The sequence below is a fragment of the Pteropus vampyrus genome, unplaced genomic scaffold (genome assembly GCF_000151845.1).
Source record: "Pteropus vampyrus isolate Shadow unplaced genomic scaffold, Pvam_2.0 Scaffold151, whole genome shotgun sequence".
Lineage (NCBI taxonomy): Eukaryota > Metazoa > Chordata > Mammalia > Chiroptera > Pteropodidae > Pteropus > Pteropus vampyrus.
This window is the reverse complement of record NW_011888932.1, coordinates 890284-909619: the sequence shown is the minus strand read 5'-3', so window position 1 is coordinate 909619 and position 19336 is coordinate 890284. Positions and strand designations below refer to the sequence as shown.

At 35.0% G+C, this 19336-nt stretch overlaps 1 protein-coding gene across 1 annotated transcript in view; it reads right to left on the bottom strand.

The window, feature by feature from the left end:
- The window catches only part of PATJ (PATJ, crumbs cell polarity complex component), a 320321-nt gene that overhangs the window by 90373 nt on the left and 210612 nt on the right, over window positions 1–19336 (bottom strand). Inside the window, exon 29 of the mRNA XM_011369533.2 lies at window positions 16433–16524. Within this exon, the coding sequence (XP_011367835.1) occupies window positions 16433–16524 (92 nt within the window). The remainder of the gene's footprint in view (window positions 1–16432; window positions 16525–19336) is intronic.

Genomic DNA, 19336 nt, shown 5'->3' with positions numbered 1-19336 from the left:
ACTCAAAATCCCACCCTGTTTTATTTTTTACTTCTCACCAATTGGAAAAATATTCATTGGTCTGTCATTTCTCCTTTGGGGCTTTGCTCATATCACAGCCTTTACCTGAATGCCTCTCTTTGTTAAATTTATATCCCACCCATCTTTCTCCAATGTGAGTTCAATAACCTTAACTAGGTAAATTATTCCATTAAGTTCAAAGCCTGTCTATATACTGACATCTTCCAAATTCACATAGTTAACCCGAATGCTTTTCTGAGTTTAGGATCTGCATATCCAACTCCTACTTTACATTTCCACTAGATGTCTTACAAGCATCTCAAACCAAATAGAGCTTTACATCCCACTCAGTCCCCAGAGGGTTCCATAATCAATTTCTTCCCTACCTGTGTAAATGGCAATAATATCTGCCCAGTTGTTCAACTAAGAACCTGAGAGTCATTCTTGAAACCCTGAACCCCTCAACTGCATATCTAAACCATCAAGAAGTCTTGCTGATTTTACCTTCAAACATATCTTGAATCTTTGCACTTCTTCCCATCCTATTATAGTGCAAGCCATCATTATTTCTCACTTGAATGTAAGTGATCCTATTAATGTAAGAGTATCCACTTTACATCCACTTAATGTAAGAGCATCCTATTTGGTCTTTCTACTTAAACTCTTTATCCTCTCTCCAATCCATTCCTCACCCAGCAGAGTTGCTATGGTTCTAAAACATAAATCTGAGTATATTTCTATCTCTTATTTAAAATTTTCCTATGGTTTCTTATTGCACTTAGGATCAAGTCCAAAACTGTTAGGGAGGTTATAAGGCCTTGAGCAGTCTGGTCCCAGACCCTGTCTCCAGTCTCCTCTTGTTCTCTTCTCACTCACTCTGCTTCATTCCAGCTACACAAGCTTCTTTTCCATTTCTAGTTGAACCAAGCTGCACTCACCCCAGGAACTTCTCTCATTCTATTCCCTTCTGCTCTGCATGCCAGTTGCCCAAATCCTCTGTCTGATTTATTACTGTTTCTCTTTTACAGCTCACTATAAATGTCACTTCCTGAAACAAGCTTTCTAGGACCTCCATTTTATGCTTACAGCATCCAACACAATAATCATAGATTTATTGCTTTTGTAATTTACCTAAATGATTTGTATGAACATTTTCTTCAAATCTGTCTTTCCCCCTGATGGTAAGAACTCCAAGGACAAGACTCATGTCCTTTCTACTCTCTATTACATCATCTTGGGCAAACACAGTGCCTGGAAAATAGTTCGTAGTTAACAAAACTATTTTTTAAAATGTAATGATCACCCACTTCTATAAGGAGACAGAGTTAGGAGTTTCAGTTCTAGCACTACTGCTAACTAGCTCTATGATTTTGAGGAAATAACTTCTAAGAGAGTCAGTTTCATGATCTCTTAAGTAAGGAGTTTGAACTGTATGAATCCTAAGCCGATATAAATCCTTAGGGAATGAGGCAGAGTATAAATAAAGAGATGGAGTCTAGGTGCCATTTCTTGCTCTGATTTTCTCAGATTCTTGGATTACCTAGCACACCAGCCAAACCAAAGCAAAAGGGAGAAAGACTAAAACTATAAAGTGACAAAGAGCATAAAGAATATATCCATTTTTTTTTTTTTTTCTGACAGCGTTATCTACGCCTTGAGCACGCACTATTATGTTAAGAGATGGCTATTGCTTTTCAGGGAGTACAATCCATTTCTCGGCAGTTTGCTTATACAGTGAAGGAGTAGTCACTTACCTACCCCTGAGTAAGTAATAGCCTTTTCCCAGTGGTAATTCCCTTTTCCGTTCAGTTTCCCCCATTGAATAACATAATAGAGCTCAGCTCTAGCTTAGAGCTGAAAGCCAACAGGACATACATGTCTGCTCAGGATTCAAACCCACAGGGCAGAGTATATTTCGCAGTAATTAAGCAGATGGCTTTTCATATCTATTTCAAAGGTTATCAGCATTAAAAATAAGGCTGCACATAAATTCTTATTGAGAAATTATGATTAACTGGATCGAGTTAGTTCAAATCAGCTAACTTATCCCTTTATAATTTAATGATTTCCCTCCAATTAGTATGACTTTAATAGCCTTTAAAGTGCATATTACTTTTTTTTATTCTCAAAGAATAGAAAACCTACAATTATTCTCAATGGAGAGAAAAAAGCTGCTATAAGAAGTTACAGTTCATGATCCTCTATAATCTACTTACTAGTGAGTGTTCATACTCCTCAGCATCAAACTAGGGTAGACCTGACATGGCAGCAATTTTAAAGAGAAAGAAGTAGGAAGAGGAAGACCAAAAAAGAGAAGGCATTTACACTTCAAACAAGCAGTAACCCTGAGTGACTTCTGGGGACCCTTTGACTCCTTATATTCTATGATTCTTATAAGGAATGGAATCTGTTTCCTTTATAATTAACTTTTCCTTTTCAATATAATTAACAAGATTTTAAGCCCCTAGTCCCCTGTGAAGGACACAATCAAGAATTGTAATTGTTTGTTGGTGTTTTTATAATTATCTTTAATGGTTGTTGGGAGAGAGAGAATGGAGTTCTACCATAGATAACAGTGATAAAAGTTTTTCAGCATAAAGAACCCTGTAAGAATATGTTCTTAGGGTTGTACTTGCCGAGCTATATTACATTTATTTGTGCTGTTTTTTCTCCTTCTCTAAACACAGAGATGGGATCTTATTTCTTTGTATCCCCAGCTTGTAGCAGGGTACCTGGCAGACAGTAGATGTACTATAAATATCTGTCGAAGGAAAGTGATCTTAACAAGGCAGGGAAAAGATATGAAAACAGAACTACTAAAACTATGTCCTTGCTTTCCAAGCTGCTTGAATGAATTAATGGCAATGTGTTACTTGTACTCAACCAGTTGTCAGTATTTACCACATTAATAGACATTTCTTGGGGTGTCTGCCCAGCTCATGGTGATCCCTGGATGGGCTACATTAGCAGTGTCTATACTGGATAACGCTGACAGCCTGCTTCAACCCCAGGGGATGTAGGAGGCAGATACAGATACCTGCCTCAGTCTGGGCCAATAGATTCTCTCTACCAAGGACTCAAGATTTAGAAGAGACACAAAGAGATCAGAAGTATAGTATCTAAATAATACCAAGGCAATGCTCAAGGATAAATGGGGGTTAAGAACTCCCTTCTGTTGACATCCTTCTCTTCAGATTCTTAGTTGTATAGCTGTTTCTTAAGAGTCCACAAGACATCCCTGTTGCTCACAATACATTCTCCTTTTTAATTTAAGCTGGCTAGAGTTTACTTCAGTTGGTTGAAACTTAACAATATAGCTCTGATTTTATTTTGTATTTTTTTATATATATATATTTGTTTACATTTTAAACAAATATTTAAACTATGGATGTAAAGATGAATAAAATGAGATTCCTGCCTTTGATGACATTAGCAATGAATGAAAAACACAGCAAAGAAAACAGACAATTACAACACTGGAATTACTATCTAGGGACTGTCAATTTAGTCTTTCTCCAAAAGGATGCTAGGAACACTTTCAATTCAGTTTTTTTGTTTGTAGAATTTATTTATATTTATGATAAACATACTTTCTGGGTCCTGATTTTAATTCTATTTTATTATAAAAATACATTCATATTGGTAAAAATCATGTAATGTGTGTTGGGCAGAATTCAAGAAGGCTTCTAAGATTCCAGTCCCCACAGTTTACAGATTGAATGGGATGAATTTCACTTCCATGATTAGGTTATATTATACAGCACAGCTGACTTTAAGATAAAGGGAGATTATCAGGTTGGGCCTGACCTATCTGGAAATTTCACTTCTCAGAGCCTCAGGGTGCTGATATCTTAAATTAGGAGGTTGACTTACAGGAATCTAAGGAATGCCTGGGGTCAGAGATAAGAAGTCATAGATTAGAAGCACCATTGCTCTCTTGAAGATGGAAAGGGCCTGGTGGCAAAGAATGTGAATGGCCTCTAGGAGCTATTGGCTCTCAACTAAGAACCAATAAGGAAATAGAAATTTCAACAAAAATGAGCCTGGAAGCGGGTCTTCCCCCAAAGCTCCAGCTGAGAACTCAGCCTGGCTAACACCTTGATTTCTGCCTTGTGATACTCTGAGCAGAGAATCCAGTCACTCTGTACCAGACTTCTGACCTACAGAACTATGAGCTAATAAATGAGTACTGTTTTAAGCTATTAATTTTGTGGTAGTTTTTCATACAGCAAGAGAAAACTAATACACAAGTTTTTGATTTGGAAGACATGGTCACCAAAAACATAACATTTGAGCTCTTACCATGTGCCGTTGTTCTAAATGATTTTCATACAGTAATTCCCTTAACCTTCATAACAACTCTCTGTGGTACTTACAATTATTTTCTTCATTTTATGCAAGGAGTAAGCAACCTGACTAAAGTCAGAAAACTAATAAATAGCAGAACTGGGACTGAAATCCAGCAGTCTTTTTTCAAAACCTATTTTTTTAACTGCTATACTATAGTGTTTCCCATTTTAATGGCCTGTCCCAGAGCCACAAATATCTTCTTCTCTCATATACCCAAGCTAATGTTCCCAGACCCACATTCGGGAGAAGTTTTAGTAGGCCATAATTCACTCTTAAAGCTGTATCTTAGGATACGGATGCATGCAAGGTTCTAAGCTTGCTCACTCTAACTCTATCAACTTTTCATATTTAAGTGCTGGATGGGTAATGTAGGTGTCATACCTACATTACCCATCCTATATATAGAAGTAATGATTACAAAAGGCTTTAAAATATTCACTGCGTTTGGTAGTGTAGGTAGAGTGGTAAATGGTACAATGGAGTGTAATCCCTCAGTACTCTTTTGTGATAGTTATTAGGGCTGTTCATAAACCCTCTGGATTGTACTTTTCTTCCCCTTTAAAATTGAGCCAGTACTTGATTGACTATATTTCCTTTTTCTGCTTTGGTGATCATGGAAACACATATTGAGATGGAACCTCTGTTGCCTGGATACCTGAATGATTATGGTGAGCAGGACACCTTGCCAAGCCCTGATGAACATTTAACATGAGAAAGAAATAAACCTGCATTGTTTTGAGTCATTGAGATTTGGGGCTGTTAGTTACTAAAGCTTAACTGAGTCTATCCTGCCTCAAAAATACTCTGTTTATTCTATAATATTATTTTAAAGTCATGCTTATACCTTACTCAGAATTGCTAAAACTGGCAATAACCCAAATGTCTACCCTCAGGAGAACAGATTAGCAAATTATAGTATATTCATAGATTGGACTATTACTTAATAATTAAGGAACAAAACTATTGGTAAAGATAACATAGATAGATCTCAAAAAATTATGTAAAATGAAAGAAATCAGACATAAGAATAAATACTGTTTGCTTCTAGTTACAAGAAGTTCAAGAATAGTGAAAACTATCTCTATGGTGACAGAAATCAGGAAGTGTTTGCTCTGGGGAAAGGGATTGACTGAAATGAGCACCAACAAACTTTCTGGGGTGAATGAATGTTCTATGTTTTTGTTTTGGGTGATAGTCATACAGCTGTATGTTCTGTATTATCAAAACTCAACAACCGAACACTTACAATCTTCTGCATTAAATATAAATTATTAAAAAATAAAATGAAAAAATATTTTAAATAAATTCATGATTATATATTGTGTAAGACTACTATGCACCATTCTGGAAAGAAATCTGGACCTAAGCAGACCTAGGCAAAAATACAGTTCTATCTATAGTTTTATCAGGAAGATCTAAGCAAGATATTAAACAACTTTTAAAAATCTTAATCTATAAAACTGGGATAATATCTTCTAACAGAATTGTTGTGACATAATGTAAATGTCAGACCACTAAAGCATAATAAAAATACTTAACATTTAATGTTTTATGATTTTATGATGTTCAGTTCAGATGCTTAAATTTCCAGGTGCTAAGTCTTTAGTTACTGTTAATTCATTCAACCATCAACCCTTATGTACAAAGAAAATAATCACCAAGTCTAATGGTTTCATTCTAAACACTTCACCCTTTCTCGTCTTTTCTTCCAGTCCCATAGTTCCCATCCAAATTCATGTACTTTTCACATTGCCTGGACTATGACAACAGTATCCCTACTGGTTTCCTTGTTCTTCTGTTTTCTCTGTGTCTCAATCCATCCAAATTGCTTTTCTCTCAACTGTGAACCACTTGGTTGCATTCCTAGCAACTAAACTTGAAAATGTAATCTCAATAACCCAACATTACAGAATTCCCCCTCCTTTGGTGTTTGTTTTGCCTGATGTATTGTTATTTATTTGCATGTCTTGGAGAGCTTCTTAACTCTATGGTCTTAAATAGCATCTAACATACAGTAGGTACTCAATAAATGCTTAAATTAAATTCATTCGTGCAGTTTGGACTCGGTTATTTCTTATGTAAGTCTACCCAGGTAGCACTCCTGCAACAGTAATCTCTCCTCTGAAATTCTAAACTTACATGACTTTTCTCAGCACTTTCATTTTATTCTTTTAAGAATACTTCACTACATTCTTGGAATCACATACATGTCATATAGAGGAATTTGTTGATAAAACCCTATATTTTTATTCCTTAACCATCATAGTTGTAACCGTAATTCAAATCATAACTAAAATTCAAATTGTAATAAGAGATTTCATTAACATGTTATTTGAAACATCAATTCAACAACCATTGACTAATTCCTTAGAATAAATATGGGATACTCTTTCTAATATAAACTCTGAAAGAACATTACAAATTGTAGTCAAAAAAGATTAGTGGACTATTAGTGGACTTCAGGAAAGTACAATGAGCCTATGACAACAATTTTTGAATGAGGAAGAAAAAAGAAATCTGATATAATGGGTGATGTGTGTGTGTGTGTGTGTGTGTGTGTGTGTGTGTGTGTTTGTAGGATGCCAAAATTTATCATTTGTCAGAGACTGAGTTATCTCCAAGAAGCATTTCTATTTCTTTTAAAAATGAAAGTGTGTTCCATCCTACAATCCATAGAGAATATCAAGGGATCTCATATAGGCAAAACAATCTTGAAAAAAAAAAAAAAAACAAGTTGGAAGTCTCACAATTCCTGGTTTCAAAATTTATTACAGAGCTATAATAATCAAACGATGTGGTACTGGCATAAGGACAGATATATAGACTAATGGAATAGAGAGCCCTGAAATAAACCCTCACATATATGATCAACTGGTTTTTAACAAGGTTGCCAAGACCATTCAGTGGGGGAAAGGATCATCTTTTCAACAAATGGTGCTTGGAAAACAGGATATCCACATGTAAAAGAATGATGTTGGATCTTTCCCTTACACCATACACAAAAACTAACTCAAAATGGATGAAAGACCTAAATGTAAGAGCTAAAAATACAAAACTCTTAAAACATATGGGGAAAGCTTCATTATATTGGATTTGGCAATAATTTCTTGGATATGACATTGAAAATATAAGCAATAGCAACAAAAAATAGATAAATCAATCTACATCAAAATGAAAAACTTCTGTGTATCAAAGGACACAATCAATGGAGAGAAAAGGTAACCTATGAAATGGGAGAAAATATTTGCAAATCATATAACTGATAACAGGTAAATATCCAGAATATTAAAGAATTTCTTCCGCCCAAGAACAACAAAACAAATCAACGCGATTAAAAAATAGGCAAAGGACTTAAAAAGACATTTCTCTAAAGAAGATATACAAATGGCCAATCCACATATAAAAAGATGTTCAATGTCACTAATCATCAGAGAAATACAAATCAAAACCACAGTAAGATACCCCTTCACACCCATTAGAATGGCTACTACCAAAATAAATAAATAAAATAAAAAGGCAACCCCAATTCCCCACCCCCAGAAAATAACAAGTGTTGGTGAAGTCATGAAGAAAATGGAACCTGTGTCCACCATTAGTAGTAATGGAATATGGTGCAGCCACTATGGAAAACAGTCTGATGGTTTCTCAAAGAATTAAAGACAGAATTACCATATGATTCAGCAATTTCACTTCTCAGAATACATTCAAAAGAATTGAGAGTAGGATCTCAAAGAAACATTTGTATACTCATGTTCATAGCAGCATTGCTCACAAAAGATAGAAGGAACCCAAGTGTTTTTCCAGATGAATGGATAAACAAATGTGGTGCATACATACAATGGAATATTATTCAGCCTTATAAAGGAAGGAAATTCTGACACATGCTACAACATGGATGAACCCTGAAAACATGGTAGTGAAATAAGCTAGTAACAAAAGAACAAATGCTATATGACTCCACTTTCATGAGGTACCTAGTATAGTTAAATTCAGCGATAGAAAGTAGAATGGTAGTTACCAAGAGCTGGGGTGAGGGGAGAATGGGAAGTTATTTTTTAATAGGTATAGTTTCAGTTTTGCATCAAGATGTAAAGAGTTCTGGAGATGGATGGCGGTGACGGCTATACAACAATGTGAATATACTTAATGCCACTGAACTGTACACTTAAAATGGTTAAGATGGTAGATTTTATGTTATGCATATTTCACCACAATTTAAAAAAATTAACTAAGCAAGACAAAAAAATGTACATGTGTAATTAGAATATGTTTGAATTATGTAGACTATCACTTATAATCGTTATTGTTTTCAGGACTGCTCTGGTCTTGCCACTTGCAAGTTCACGTTCATGAAACCCACAGGATCTTATTTTATGCCAACAAAATGGCATTATATCAAAAGTAGAATTTATATGCCTGAATTCAGTCTGGATTGCTGAGTAAGATAATTTAATTTCTTTGCAATCTGTTCTAAAATGATTACAACTACAATCTAGTGCCTAGCACATCATTTAGGTACACACGCAAAAAAGTAGAATAAATGAAGAACACATGAACACAACTAAACAGGCCTAGATATTATTTCCTGACTGTTATTAAATATAGTGATGTGAGACATGTGAGGACAGAAAAAAAAATCAACCTTACTTTTGCTCTATTAATTGAAAAGTGACAATGAATTAACATTTAGCCAGGAAACCTTCATGTAAATGAACCAGAAATAACATAAATCATTATATCTCAATGAGAGCAAAAGTCCTTTCTGAAAAGACTCCAGAAGATATTTCTAACCATACAAACAGACTGAATATATTGTTTCCAATTTCCATTTGGAAGAAACCACCAAAATAGCTGGATATGCTGAATCTGAAATAAATGTCCAATGAGAGTGGAATTATGGACTCTATTTACTTGACATTCCAAACAATGTCAATCACTAATGAGGGCTGCTGGGAGGTACTCAGCATCCAGACCCACATCTTACAAAGGTGGCCCCAGGCAAGTTCCAAATAATTGCCAGTTGTGCAGAAGAAAAGGTGACTCATAAAATATTTGGCAGTGCAGACTGGTGGGAGGGTTCATGTGGGGAGCTTAGGACTAGATGGGATGCATGACTTAGCCTAATAAGTTTCCCAAAGAGATTTTTTCTAAAATGTAGATACTCTATGCCATTCCCTTCTTTATCCTGGCTGGCAAAGTCCAAATATTGTTTAGATATCCATTCTTTACCATAAGACTGTGTCCTGAAAAAGTGACACCCCCCATGTCCACTCCCAGGTATAAATCCAGGGTAAATTCTGCCTGATTCCCCTGAGATAATGATGGCAATCTTATTTCAAGAGCCAGTGAATTGGTTTGGCATTCACGTCATAGTAGAGATCCTTAGTAGAGACTTAGTAGGGTCTTGTGCTCTGCTAAAAAAAAGTCTCAAGGATAAAAACTTCTCAGGATCAAAGCTAAAAGCCTACATGTGCAGAAAGAAGCAAATATCTCACTCAGGATGCTCATGATCTGTTTAGGTAGTTCTACTTTTATCACCCATCCTATTCATTAGGATTCTTTGCCAGCAAGCAATAGAAATGAATTTGGGCCGACTTAAACAAAAAGGAATGTATTAGAGGGACATTGGAATCTCACAAAGCACAGGTAGGCTATATATCAGACTAAGAACAGATAAGAACTAAGAAACCACCAGAGAACAAGGAAGCAGGGAGTGGAATAATATTATAGCAGGAACCTCTGATCAAGGCCCTGTGCCTCCATGAATAAATGTCATCCATATAAAGTCACTCACATTACTTGCTTTCTATTCTAAACCTAAGGTATCATATTGCCCAAGCTTAGGTCACATAACTACCCACTGGCCACACCTCAGCAATGAGAGAAAGATTTGGGTCCATTAGAGGGAGACAGGCATCTAGATTTACTGTTTTTACTGTTCCACCATACTATACACATTGTGTGTGTGTATGGTATGTGTATGTGTATGTGTATGTGTATGTGTATGTGTATGTGTATGTGTATGTGTATGTGTATATGTATGTGTATGTTTCAGGGAAGGGGTCTACCAAAGGAAACAGGCATTCTACAGGGAAAGAAGTATAAATATTGACCAGCAAAAAAGAAAAGAAATGCCCACATCATCCCTGTGACCAGCATAATTTTAGGTGTTTCTGAGTGCCACAAGAAGTGAAACAAATGTAGTTATAATTTCCACCATCTGGTACTATGTTAAGGAATGGGAGTAGCAAAAGAAAAAATTACCAATTCTATCCTTGAAATAATAAAAGTGGATTTTCCAAGATATTTTACAAGTCATACAAGAAAAATGGGCTTGTTATTTGGTAGCATCGCTTTACCTAATTCACTGAATTCTAATTCATGAATGACCCTGTAAAATTTTTGGTCACTTCAGACTACCTAACTACAACCATCTTCAAAAGAGGAAAATTTACAGTTACTGTGGCTTTTCAAAAGAATATGCCATAGGCTTTCAAGATGATTCCAGAAATGTATGACTTTATGGTATCAGAACTAGAGAAAATGTACAGCTTCCCAAGGTCACCATAGTATGTCAAAGGGAACAATGGTTCTTATTCGGATATATAAATTCTAGACTTTGACAAAAAAGAAAACACAAAACACTCCAACTCACCTTGTACTTTAACTAAAAGGCTTATAAATTCTACTTATGAATATAAAATAATCAAAATTACTATTTAAAACAGATAGTACAGGAAACAAGTACTGAAGAAACTAAGCAAAAGTCAGCATTTCAGAACACATGAGAGACTTGTATGGGTCTACCATATGGTCTGACTAAATAGAGAAACAGAAGAGCCTTGAAATTGCAGGAGTGTGTCTACTTCCTTCCTCCCTGTGACTCTCAATAAAGTTCAGTGCTAATGACAGGCCTTTTCCTCAAAACTTCTTGTCCTATATCCATCCCATGAATGATATTTTATGTGCACATTAAAAAGGGCATTGTATTCTTTAATGGTCCATGAGAGTCAGAAAGATGGTTCCTCATCGTATTCAAAACAAATGACATACAGAGCTGTACTCATCCAATGGTACTTTCTTAAAGAAGGATTGTTTTTCTCCTAGAAGTGAATGTTCAGGTCAACTGAGCATAACATCCAATTCTGAAAACCTACAGGTTTCTATACACACTACATGACTTTGCTTACTTATCCTTCAGGTCTGAGCTTAAGCACCTTTCTCTGTGACAACTTCCCTTAGGCTCCAAAGATTAGGTAAGGTTTGTCACCTCTATGTCCCTACAGTATCATAGCACTTACATCACTGAATGAGGTATCAGATTATTTACACTCTGCCTCTTTCTTTAGGGCAGAGATTGTGTCACTGACTCTACAGCACCAGCACAAGTAGGCACTCAGCAAATACTTGATGAATAAATGCATGAATATTTTTTGATGAAAGTAATACTCATAATTGTGCCCACCATCTTTCCCCCTCATATTTATCAAAACAAGCTATAAAGAGTCAAGAGCACAATAAGGACTTTAAAAACAGGTATTCAATTTGCTTCTTCAGATGTACTTCTCCTAGAGAGGACTCTGACATTCACATTCATTTCAAGTCAATATCATCTTTTGGGGACATGGCCAGAGAATGACGGACCACACAATATTTTTAATTACAAAACAAGACATATGTTCAATCGATACAGGAAGGTGGATCCCATGGTGAGTCCACTTTTACTCAGTAGGGCTTGACAGCTAGCACTAAATCTTTCCAAGGGTTCCAGTTTCATTTGGTTTCCTTTAGCCCCAGGAATTTTTACACAGTACACGTAATTAAGTAATGGAGAGTGAGTTGTTATACATGACATTTAATTTTCGATAGTGGGGGAAGGTATGAAAAGAGCTGCAGGCAAGATCATTAATCTCCTTGGATCCCTGTACTGCCAAATATAGCAATTCCTTCTTCATCGTATTAATATAGCTCTCCTCCTGTACTTAAATTGGAGTGCTTGTGTAGAGGGGATAACATTAAATAGGAAAACCCATAGAATCAAATGTGTGGCACGTAGTAATAACCCAGATTGTAATATACCTCTAGGTGATCTAGAGTAGAATAATTTAGTGTATCAAAGTCCATCTGTGGCTTACGGCAAATTTACATGATTACAAGACTGTTGAAAATCTAATGATGTAGGAAAAAAAGGAGGGGGGAGTGATATGTAAGTCATGTATACATAGCAAAAACTTACTAATTTTCACTAATGACTCACAGACCCTTTGTGAATTACAGATCAATCAGTATATGCATAAATACAAGTGTTAAAAAGAAGATGACAAGGAACTGATCATACAAATGTACACTCACTATACTAAAGGCCTAAGTTAATTAAAATGTTGCCTGCAGCATATTTTAACAGTTTTCTGTAATTACTGCTAATCATACTCCCAACTATGCTGCCAGTTCCCATTTTTATCTCAATTGTCAATAAATTTGAAAAAGAGTTACCAAGGTATAAAAGCCAAAACTTTCTATGTAATGGAAATGTACAGAGAATCGATAATTTCAGCTAAGGAAGAAAATATTGCCAAATAGAAACACTAACTGTAAAGAAATACAACTTATAAAAATCAGTTTTTAAAGTAACATTACATAACACAATGCAAGCTATACAGTTAAAGAAAGGGATAAGTGCATATGTCACACCAAGATGACTTAAGTGTTAACTTTCTGAAACTTGATAACAAATCGATATTTAATTGCTTCAGGATTTGGTTCTAAAAAGGCAAAATTAGGGTTCTTGTAACAATAGTCTGAAAGAGATAATATATAGGCAGAAGTTGAAAGATGTTCCTAAATGATTACTGAACTAGACAATCAGCTTGAAGGCGATAGGAGGATATGTTGCATAGTGTCTAAAATGCACTAGTTACCACATATGAATAGGACACCAGTCTTCCACTACGCCTATACTGGTGATGTGCATGGCTGCTGAACAATATTTTCTTCTTTGATTTCCTTATGTGCTTTAAATTCTGACACTATTTGATATTACTCACCTCAGTAAAACCTATTATAACATATTTTGTTGTCGTAGGGATTAATTCATGTTAATTGATTTCTCTTTATACGTTCCTCAAATAAAAAGTATTCTACTCCTTGTTAGAATACTAGGTCACCATTTAAAAAAAAAAGGGGGAGAAGAAGCTGCTGAAAGAGAACTAAAAGAGATGTTTTAGGCAGGTGCCCATATCTCTTATTCTAACATTTACCAAAAACGGTTTTATATAATGTCTGTAGTTACCTCTTCCAGTGCTTAATTATTATCATGTTAATTAAAGCATTCTTAAACCGTAAGTGTGCTTCACTTTAAAAAATATTCAAGATTCTGAAATTAGATAAAGCATACATGAAGGAATAATTCTTTTTCACCAAGACGACTTCTTTTTTTCTTTTACCTTCTTCCTTCCTTTTACCACCTTTTCCTGACATCATCATCATGATCATCTTCTTAATCACTATAGCAATGAACATTGTTGAGCCCATATTGCTAGGCAATTTATATGTATTAATACAATAGACATTCATGAGATAACCATAGCACCCCCATTTTATAGATGAGAAAACTGACCAGGTTCACAGAGCCAGAGTATTAAAACTAGTTTCAAACCTAGCAAGGTAAATCCAGGATTTCTTTTTTTAATTGCTTTATAGTTCAGTCTTGCTTTAGAAAAGAATCTATCACTTTAACTAAAATGAATAGTTCCTTCCCTATGGAAACTGAAGCATTAATTAATAATATGTTGGCATATAGGTTACCAAATTTATCTACTGAATCAAACAAAAGGCTGTCAACAATGCATACATATCTCTTGATTTAAGCTCATTTTCCTTTACAGTCAAAAATTGGACAACAGATTGTTCAGAATTACATCTTTTCTCTCCCTATAAAAGACAAAAAAAAATCTTCCTAACTTAGATTATATGGGAAAGTGGTGAGGAAAGGGACTAAAGCATGAGCAATTTTGTAAAATAATGCATTATATATCTATATGTATTTTTAAATCCACAAAATCAATCAAACTAATTTACTATGATTGTTGACTTTGGAGAATACATAATCTAGAATGCTTAGTAGGAGCTGAAAAAAAATGTATTCAATAAAGTTTTCCGAATGTCCACCATATGCCAGGCATTATAATTTAATGATCATGCAAGAAATGTTCATAATTAAATTACATATTTTGAATGCACATCAATACTTCTAAATTGCTTAAAATCACTTCCCGTAAATAAGTATTTAGCAGTAGGCTCAATCATCCTTACACCATTAATTTACTCAACAAATTCTTTCCTTGATTCTGATCCCCTCTGAACAATCAAAATTGAAATCATCAGATACAATTAATGGGGCTCTATTACTATTATTAAAATTCTACTCAGTTTTCTCTTCTGTATTCTAAATAAATTCAAATCATTTAACTTTTCTCGAAGGAGGGTTCTATTTCTGAATTACTTAATTGCATTAAATGATTTCATTTTGATCCTATTCAATTTTCTTTTGCTCTCTTTAAAATGGGATGACCCAATATGGGTAATAAAAGCCCCACAAACGCTGAAGAGGTAACAGTAACGTTGATAACAGCACTTGCCACAGTCGCCACATGGGCTGAGCACTATGTACAGACACTGTTATGCACAGACACTGTTGAGAGCTATGTAAGTCTTCTCATGTAACCCTCACACAACTTTATACAATGTTTTCAAGCCTAAATGGCTTGAACTCTTTGCTTATATGGACTTCTCTTGATAGACATCTTAAACTCTTGAGTGGTGGGCCTTTCCACAAGTCTGTTCATGTTTTCATTATCCAAATCTAATTTTGTAACCTCTGGTTACAGGAAGAGCGAAGAAACCCAAAAAAAGAGATTGGTGCCAACAGAGGATTTCAAAGTGAGTAAGCCAGAGGAGGTTGTCGACACACAAAGACAGGAAAGAGGAAGGTTTTAACTCTTGGACACAAGAGTGAAAAACCAGGAGACCAGAAAGTGCTACCGAGTGGAAGAAAATGTCGCCAATGTTAGGATTTCTTTAGGAGCATAGCAGCAATACTCCCCAAGGCCAAAGTGATGCGTGGAAAGGAAGATTTCATTAGTGTCTGTGTCTGGGAATAAAACTATCCCCTTAATCCTAGGAGCCCCCTGGGATTGGATAAGTCTTACAGATAGGTTACTAAAGAGAAGGGGGAATAATAATAATAATAATCAACATCATAAAATACCTGCTAACACTCTTTTAGCTTTTACTCTATGCTAGACACTGTACTGAACATTTCAACTTTTTGAAATAACACAATGAGGTAGGTGCTTTATTATCCCCATTTTACACATAACTGAGGCACAGAAAGAAAAGAAACCGAGCAACAGTTAACATACAGTGTTAATTATATTACCTAAAAATAATTCAGGTTTACCGGTCATTTCAGTCCAATAACAGAGAATCAAACCTCATTCCATTGCTGATAAGGCAATGATGGCTACCACCGATGGGGATTCCCACTTTTGACTCACTTATGCCAAAAGGGCTCAGTGAGTTAGCAGGCGAGGTACAGGTAAATGTGGAGCCCCAAACACATCACATGACTCTAGACAGCAGAGCTCATATCTCCTCCCCTCTGGATTTCTCACCAGCACTCTCAATAGGAAGCTCCTAAAATTTTCCTGAGTTCTGTTTTCCTGCCTATTCTTTGATGAAGACATAAATGAGTCAGCAAACGTACTAAATGATGGTTACAGAAGAAGTAGAAGCTAGAAGGCTATTATGTTTATAGGAGGATAATGAGATCCAGAAAGAAAAGAATTTTTAAAAATTGAAATACAAATATTAGCTTCAACTACATACTATCAAGTGACACATATATAACAAGAAAGCTCCATAATCAAAAGTCTATACTTTTCTTAAAGTGACAGTTATAAAAGAAAAATGTATTTTTAGATCACAGTGATTTTGTTAGACAAACCAAAGATAAAGTAGTTTAATGTAAACAGTAACATCTCCAGAACAGACCTTAGATTTTAGAAAACCAGATCTGTCTTACCTGATGAAAACAAGCTTGACCTTTGATGGGGCCGTCTTGATAATGGCAGATGCATTTTGGTGACTTCTTCCATACAGGATCTGATTGTTTATCTGTTCGGGAAAAAATAAAATGCAGTCAAAATGCAATATGTATATTTTGTATAAAATATATATGTATATATTTACACATGTATACAAGACATATGTATATACTTGAAATTAAACAATAAAGTCCATTCATTTTTAAGTGGCTACATATCAGACTCTTTAATGCTAAAAACCTTAATATTCTTTGTGCCATAGATTCAAAAACCAATTCTAAACAGCTATTAAAATCTCTTAATTTCAGTTTTGAATGCAGTTAAATTTCAAGAGAGTAGTAGTTGAACTAGATGCAAAAAGTTTATGATATATATTTCATTTCCTACAGCTTTTCCAGATTCCCCAAAAATATAGAAAACAGACCGAACTGTGGTATTCACCAGTGCTCTGGACAGCCCATTAAACGTGATTCTGTAAACGGGTCAAAGTTATTATATAGTATAAATTATGTTATTCCAGAGGAGGCAAACCTTATATCCACATTTTAAGTCAAATTTTAGATCAATTGCACAGAAACATTTTACTGTCCACAATGAATAAGCAATCTGCTCTCATCCAAGATGTGGCAGGATTTTTAACTTGATTAAATTCAACTAAATAAGAGATAAAAACACTTACATTCTAAATTTTTCACTCCAGATTTTCCCACTGATAAACTGTGATGACAGTCATAATCAACTTTTTATTTTATTTCATCCAATTGATAATACCTTACGCAGTTTTGGCTTTTATTCATCTGTCTACTTAATAAGTAGTTAATGACCTATACTATACTATCCCTACGTAACTGAGACCTTGATAATTTCTACTATTAAAGAGATGTGTATTACACTGTATAACGAATAGTAAAATGGGACATATGCTTTTTTTGTAATTAACATCTAATTTGTCCTTGATGAAATTTTGCATTTGAAGACAGACACATCTGAAAAAAGTATCATTTTTCTCATAACAGTTGTAATAAGTATATGGAAATGAACACTTCAAAAGATGAAATGAAAACATTTCTCATTGTCTAAAATGAAGCTCCTCCACCACCTTGAAGTGGTAAAGCTGGGATTTAAATCAAAGGCTGCTGCAAAGAATGAACTCAAACTACCTCCTCGCAATGCCTCTCATTCTGTCAATTTTTGTTTTTCACCAAGATAAATCAATCTTTCAGAAATCTATTGATCTCCATACTATCATTTCTCTGAGCCTCAGTTTCCTCTTCTTTAAAAGGAATCTAAGCAGCTACTTCATAAAATTATTGTTGAGAATTAAATGAGATAATGTTTTTAAATTTTATTTATAATAATGCTTGATGAAGGATTTTTATATTTTTATATATTCCAAACTACTAATGTTTTCCGTTAAGGTTTCTACCTTTTTAATACAATGTATTTAAAAATGTGCTCACTCTTTGTATAATGCTTCAATGGTAGATACCTGCCATTATACGTTTGTCCAGATTTATAGAATGTACAAGAGCAAGAATAAACCCTAATGTAAACTATGGACTTGGGTCATAATGACATGTCAGTGTAGGCTCATCAATTGCAACAAATGCGTTACTCTGGACAGTGATATTGATAATGAGGGAGGCTATGCATGGGTGGAGATGGGGTATGTGGGAAATCTCTACCTCTCTCTCAATTTTGTTACTCTAAAAAAATAAAATATATATTTTTAAAGGATCCACCCTCTAGATTTTATATTTTCTCCTAATACTTTCATGCTTTTTTCTTTTTAAAATTTTTTCTTGTATTTACATCTTCTTACCTAACTTAGCTATAAGGGATATGGTTAAATAAGTCATATAGTCATTAAGAGTAATGTGGAAAAAAAAGCATACTTAGTGACATAGGAAATGTCCTAATGTATTGTAGCAAAACCTCGATAAACAATAGTATGTCCAGCATGATTACTTTTTTTGGTAACCAAATTTTTCAATCTCTTTAAATTTACAATGAACTACAAATAAAGATCTTTAAATCATAATTTAAAAATGAGAATGTGCAGAGTACTCGATTCAATGCCTGGCATTCAGGTAATTATTTGCAAATGTCTTCCCCACTGTACCTGGACTCTGCTTTCAGAAAGTCTTTCATAAATCTCGACCTATCAAACCTTGCAGCTTGAATTTTATGGCACTTGGTTTAAAAAATGTTACCTTGTTGCACTTATACCCCACCGAACATGGTGAAGTCAATCCCTGTTAAGTTGAAAGCACCAGGCGGGCACATAACATTTATTGGACTGAGCTAAACTCTGAGGGCAGAAACCAGTGTCCTCCTCTAGACATTCCCCAGCTTGTCGTGCATAGCTTGCACACAGTGACACTGGATGAGGATGGATTAAACCACAGAGCCCTGAATAGAAGTGGCACTTCCATTAATCAACTGCTAGTACGCGTTCTCTGAGGTGGGCTCCAGCCTTCAACGTGATAGAGGTTTAAAAAAAAATGTTTTTCTTTTCTAATTAGCAAAAATTTGAGCATATAAAAAACTTGAGCTGTTTCATGTTTATGGCTAGGCCTGCTTTTTAGCTGGGATCCTCCATTTTGATAGAACAGAATACATGGTACTATGATTTTAAGAGAGAAAAATTACAGCCCAAATGAAGAAAGCAGGTCATTAATCTTCATTTACCTAAATCTACAGTTATGTCTTTCATGGTGCGGTTTCTGAATGTTGAGAGGCTCTGGCAGTAGAATGGCAAAGCATCTTGCTTATATTTTTTCCAGTGCCAACAACTGTGGTGTTTACTGCTAAGGCAGCTGTTTCCTGCCAATGTTCAGAAGCCTCTGGAGAAACTCTGCTATTCAGTGGAAAACTGGGAA